The sequence below is a fragment of the Ochotona princeps genome, chromosome 24, assembly GCF_030435755.1.
Source record: "Ochotona princeps isolate mOchPri1 chromosome 24, mOchPri1.hap1, whole genome shotgun sequence".
Taxonomy (NCBI): domain Eukaryota; kingdom Metazoa; phylum Chordata; class Mammalia; order Lagomorpha; family Ochotonidae; genus Ochotona; species Ochotona princeps.
Genome location: NC_080855.1, coordinates 34,065,551 through 34,072,005, shown reverse-complemented (window position 1 = coordinate 34,072,005; position 6,455 = coordinate 34,065,551). Strand labels below are relative to the sequence as shown.

Below are 6,455 nucleotides of genomic sequence, written 5' to 3'. Positions count from 1 at the left end.
TAAAATGGGTTGGCAATTTCTGGTAGTATAATGTCCTTAACCAGTATCTCAAGTTTCAGAAACGATTAAGGGCAAGGTTTATCAACTCAGAAGAATCACGCATTGCACATTGTATCCTGGGGAATTTTCCTCTATTTTCTGCCTGACCTGTGTAGTCAGTTGTTAATTCCAGGAGTGTTTATGACATACTTGTACCTGCTGTGGGGTTGTTTAAAGCTAGGCCATGTTCAGCCTAAGCCATTTACAGTGTCTCAATTAAGACCTCTTATGCCATGACGGACTGGAAAGTAGACACCATGGGAGGAGCACCCAGCAGGGTGGGTGTGCACACCACATCTGGCAGACACCCATCCTGCCTACAGTCCCAGTGAGAGCAGTGACAGAAATCTGCATATAATGTAGGTGAAGGTTGGAGCCTCTGTGACATCTTCCTCTGTGAAATCTTCCTCTGTGACATCATCCTGTGTATTGGTAACAGGAAGGGGTGTGCCAAAGATAGAGGTAGAGCATGAGAGCCCTGCGTAGAGCTCATGTCCTGGTAGGAGAGCTCCTCGGGAAGTGTATGTGGGGGTGCAATAAATGTGGGTGAGGGAGAAGCAGGGCTGTACAGAGAAAAGGTGCAGGTGGGGGGAGGTAAGGTTAGGGCAGGCTAAGGGCGGGCACATGATGGTGAGTGTGGGCACAGGAAGGCCAGGGTAGACACGGCGGGGCTAGGGTTGGCCAAGAGTGGGCATGGGCTGGCACAGGGGAGCAAAGACAGCCTTAGGGTGGACTGTGAGTCCTCTCCCACCCAGACATTATCACAACTCCAGGGTAATGGAGGTAAGGGAGGTGGGTAAGAGTGGGCACAAAACGGCTGAGGGCTGACTGAGGCCTGTCTTAGAGTGGGCTGAGGATGAGTTAGGATGAGCTAACTGTGGATAAAAGTGGGCTGGGCATGGCACAATTGGGCTGAGGAGGGCAAAGTTGGGAGATGCTGTGCTAAGGTTTGGCTTAGGTGAAAGATGAGATAGGGATGGCAGGGTTGATGGCAATAGGGCAGGCATGGCATGAGGCCCACGCCAGAGCAGTGAGGGAAGCATTGAAGCCAGGGGCTGATGGTTTCATTTGTAAGCCATTTGTGGCAGTCTTGGTAGTATGGGAGTGAGCAGGGAGAACTATGGGTACTTCTCTGCCCAGACAGATCTTCCCTTTCTCATTCCATGGCATAGATTTGAGTTTCTGGAAGTCATTGCCTCTGTTGACAAATTTTGGGCATTGGTTCAAAAATACTCTTGTGAAGTCTAATTTTTTCCCAAGATATGTTTATTTGAAAGACAATTTAAAAACTGATTGTGATCGTCTATCCTTCAGTTTACTCCCTACACTGCACCGATTGTCAGGCCTGGTTGACAAGGAAGCCAGGAGCCAGAATTCTTTCCTGGTTTCCAAATCTGTGGCATGGGCCAAAGTTACTGGATTTTCATCTGACAGGTTCCTGGGCACATGAGCTAGAGACTGATTTAAAATTTTGTATTTAGGCTTGAACTGGTATTCCTGTATGATATGCTGGGGAGCAGGAAGCTCCCCTGTGACGTTCTATTATCTAGTGGATTCCAATCCTCTAATTCAGATGGTGGGGTCCCACTTCTGGGCTTTGTGGACATCACACTGAGGATCACTACATGAGGTGGGCTGGGGACCTTACCTCCCCAGAGGAGGAGGCCTAGGCTTGCCAGGAGAGCATCATTTCTGGGAGCTAGTGTGCTTCTTGGAACTATACCTGGGAGGGACAGGTCCAGAGCCTGGCTGGATTGCAGCTATGAAGGAGTCAGTCATGTCTGCGTTTCTCTGGAGAAATGTTGAGTGGCTCTAAAAAATCATCAAAAGCAATCTTTTCATTAGGAATCAGCCAGAAACAAATATGCTTCAAAGTAGTGATTCCTAGAAAATTACTGGCCTCCCAAAATTACAGTAGGTGGTGAGGTGCTGGCCTGGAGCTGTGTTCCTCTCCTCCCATACTGAGTTTGCAGTGCAACTGTGTGTGTGTGTGTGTGTGTGTGTGTGTGTGTGTGTGTGTGTGTGTACGTGGAACTCTCTGTTCAAACCAGCTCCTTTGCTCATTGTGCGTGTGTGAAGGGGATGGCAGAGAACACATGCAGTGTGTCTCCATCAATAAACATGGCAAAACTTGGTAGGAAGAAAGAGGCAAAGTAGCATCTTTGGTGGCTCAAGGTCGGATGCCTTCTTAGGACACATATGGGGAGAACTTCCATCCTTGGTTGAATCTCCTACATATATATGCACCACATCCATGACAAAAACAAGGAGACAGGAACTGAGTTTTGATGTTTCATGTGGTGGCATGGACCCAATAACTTGTGCCGCTACTTGTCGACTCCAAGCATGTGTGTTAGCAGGAAGCTGGCACTGGGAGTGGAGCTAAAATTGAACTCAGGTACTCTGATAAATGATGGGGGTGTCTGTTGGCAACGCCCTTGTCGCCACGTACCCCGAGCCGAGTGGAGGGACTATGGTTACAACAAAGACAATGCAGAGAGGCAACACAAGATAACACGCAGTACACAGAATGCCGATCGATGACAGATTGATTTTTATTGCAACTCCAGGCTTTCTTTTATACTCTCCCTAGCTCCTCCCAGTGTTTATCCAGTCCTCAAGGGGCCACCCTAAATCCTCGAGTTCCTCCCATTAGTGGCCACCCTAAATCCCTTGAGTTCCTCCCAGTGTTTATCCAATCCTGTTGTGGCCACCCTAAAGACCTTGAGTTCCTCCCAGTGTTTATCCAATCATCTAGTGGCCACCCTAAATCCCTTGAGTTTTATCCAATCCCTTGGCAGATAACTTGACAAATAGGAAGCAGGAACTTGGCGGTTAAGCCAGTGGCTAGATGTATCAGGCCAAAATTGCTCATCCTGTTTCCCTCTGAGAAACAAGCTAAGCTGTGGAGTTAATCCTTGGGAGACCGGGGCCTGAATGTCCCCCTTTTTTTGTTTTTTTAATGGACGCCTGTCTTAGGTTGTCCAGCAATCAGTTGACGCCTTACCCGTCATGGGGAGCCCCACCTGGGCAATCCCTGTCTTAGGTTGGTCATTAGCGCTGCCAGATCTTACCCTTCTCTGGCTGCCCATCACACCAAGTTCACCAAACTTGAGCGCTAGGGTTTTCCACAGCCAAAACCATCATGGTTTGTCAAATAATGACCTGTTCCCAGGCTTGTTGCCTGCATAGGCGGCAAAGAAGACTAAACAGTACTGCAATCATGGCTATGACCATCAGCCCCATGGCCAAGATTCCGCTTTGTTCCTAAAACATCCATGCTGCCAGTTAAGTGCCATTTCACAGGGGTAACACATATATGATGGTAAATCAGGGAGCAGCTGGAGATCTGCATTTCCCATGGGCACGATACCAGGAAGTTGCCCCACTGCTGTCAGGGTCTCCTATCCTGCAAGAACATCATTAGGAGTGGGATCATGTTGAGTTGGAGCCAAGGAGATTTGTCGTGTAAGTCTCTCAGGAACCCATCTAGGTGTTTCTTCATCCTGGGGGAAAACACAAACGGAGCCTCGCCCCCACATTAGTACTGGATCTGGTCCTCGCCATTTATTTGTGGCCAGATCTTTCCATTTTACTTGGCCTTTATTCTCATTAGCAGGGCGAAGCCAATGGCGCTCTGCAGGAGCTACATCATTAGTGACAGTTAAAAAATTTAACACATAGATGGCAGATGCCAGTAAGGAATGGGGTGAGCTGCAATGCTCAGCCACATCCCCCTTCTTTATTTTTTCTAGATAAACTTTAAGGGTGCGGTTAGCACGTTCAACAATGGCTTGACCCTGAGGATTATAAGGAATGCCTGTTTTGTGAGTTATATTAAAATCTTGGCAGAACTTCTCAAAACCCTGGCTAACATAGGCCGGTCCATTATCGGTCTTGATTTGTTTGGGGACCCCCATATAGGCAAAGGCCTGTAAACAATGGAAGCACAAAAAACAAACCAATCATCAATATTATTCTGCAGCCATACCACCTGTTGGGAATCATAGGGGATGGATCCAATTAATACCTTAACTTTGGAGCAAACTAGAAAATTTTTGTCTCTTTTTGATAGTAGCACTGGTCTGACTTCTATAGGGCTAGTAACACAGCTCTTACGGTTCCAGAATTCCTCTACATGTCCAGCTTTACCTATCCATTACCTTTGTAAGTATTTCAACCGTTGCGTTGCTGAGCCTTTTAAAAAGTAACTAGCTCATCACCTACGTCATGAGCCACATCCTTATGTGGCTACATCAGTTGCTCGTGATCCCAGTGAAGTATAAAAGAGGATATAAGCCGCGGAAGATTTCACAGAAGAAACAGAGATGTCAGAAACTTCATGGTCATCAAACTTGAACCACTGCTGTTTTGCTGCATTTTTACAGTAGGCAGTGTTGTGGCCTCCATCCAGTCCGCCGTAGTGATTTGAAACAGAAAACAAGTTATACTTCTTCAAGTTGTTCTTTGGGCCAATGACATACTGTGACAAGTCAAGATTTTCTAATGGGAAGTCCACAGATGTCTGTAATTTTTGCTTCCACCTGCCATCATAGGAAAAACGTTTCAGATGCACCAACAGCACAGGTGGCAGTTTCCAGATTTCTATCTTTTTTGAGGAGTCACGGCGAGCTCTGCAATGACTGCAATAGAATCTGTTGTTATCTGTAAGTTTCTCTTCTTTGGAAAATAATCTAAGGCAATCCTGAAGCGTACATTTACTTGTGGATGCTAGTGGTAGAGACAAATACATGAAGGCCTCAAAAGTCCTGGACTTTTTGTGACAGGTGAGGCAATGTACTGTGGATTTGAACTGACCCTGAAAAAGTGCGACAATAATAGATTCATTGAGCTGCTTGTGCTTCTGCCAAGCATATTCTGCAGCCTTAAAGTCATCAAGATGATCATTATTTTCTTCTTTATGTCTCTTCCGATTATCAGCTTTGTTTAGATCTTCATGGAGACCATCCAAGAGGAACAGGAGCAGTTCCTGGGAATCTTGCTGGTTGTACCCTGCGAACTGATCGTTGATTTTCCCAATGGTGATTTTAAAGTCTTTTGGACTGATATATCTATACTGCCCCATCCACAGAGCTTTCATGATTATTCCAAATTCTTTAGCCACTTCACCTTTATGCCCCAATAAATTTGACTGGTTAATATCATCCTGGTAACAGTTTCGCTTGAAGTAGTCCGCCAAATGCGGAGCATTACACAGGCACTGCAGTATTGAGTTCATGTAACAAGTGTTTCCTAGATTACAGAGTCCTGTGAGAGCTGGTCCAGAGCCTCCAAACACAGGATTGAGGTTCCGAATCTGAGAAGCAGAAAGTCTCGAGATCTCAGCTTTAGGATAGGATGTCGGCTTATTTTCCCAATTAACTGTTGGAGTCATTGTTGGCTTCCTTTTCTCTTCTTCCTGGATGACCTGGGATATATCTGGGGAGGAGTAGGAGTGCTTCAGTTTGGACGGTTCCCTATCCCATTTAGCAGGAATCTGTGGCTTGGCTTTACGAGTTGCAGGGGTGGAAGGAGGTGCAGATGAAGGAGCCATTTCCGGTGGGTACATATGAACAGTGTTGGTGGGTGAATGATAATAACGAAAGGTTCCAGTGATTGGGTCAAGAAACTTGGCCCAGCCAGAAGGCAGTCCTGGCACAATCCTCCCCATTTCTTCACTTCTTGCTCTTGTCAAAGGTTCTCGTTGAGCCTTGCCTGAACTTGAATCTCTGGTCACTGATGCAGGGGGCAAGTCTCCCGCCGACTTTTTCTGCACTTCAGGCGTTGTGCATCTTTTCCCCCTGTCACAGACTGGTTGGGAGTCACCTTGAAGATGTCTGCCCAAACCTTTTCCAGTAAAGTATCCCTGTCTATTAAGCATATTTGGCACAGGCTGAGAGGTCAATACAACATTCATGGCACTCAACAAATCTCGTCCCCACAGATTGATAGGAATATGTGGTAAGACATACGGCTGGAAAACTCCTGAATGCCCCTCTTGATCCTTCCACCTCAACAACCTGGCGCTTTTCTGTGGCTGCGAAGTTCTTATCCCTTGGAGAATGGTTGGGGTGGCCTCTAATGGCCAGGAACTTGGCCACTGTGCCTGGGATATAACTGTACTGTCAGCTCCGGTATCAAGTAAACCTGTGAATTTTCTCCCTTCTATTTCTAACTGTAAGGTGGGTCGGGTTTGCATGTCGGAGACCCAACATGCCAAGGGGCCAGAATGTCCAAATCCTTCTTGTCTATCTCTCTTAAGAATGGGGTTGTCAGTTGGAACCTTGGGGATCAAGATCAGCTGGGCAAATCTAGCTCCTGGTGGAATGATTATAGTGCCTTTGGCTTATTCTGCCATGACTTCTATTTCTGCGGGGGTATCCTCATCTATCACTCCTGGGAGTACTCTGATTCCA

At 46.7% G+C, this 6,455-nt stretch overlaps 1 protein-coding gene across 1 annotated transcript; it reads right to left on the bottom strand.

Moving 5' to 3' along the window:
• Positions 1-4,252: 4,252 nt before the first annotated feature.
• LOC131483207 (ubiquitin carboxyl-terminal hydrolase 8-like) lies at positions 4,253-5,857 on the bottom strand (the record flags this gene model as incomplete). The annotated part of the gene is made up of 1 exon (XM_058680656.1): positions 4,253-5,857. A coding segment is annotated over one exon (1,575 nt), but the record flags the coding sequence as incomplete, so codon positions are not given.
• Positions 5,858-6,455: the final 598 nt, after the last annotated feature.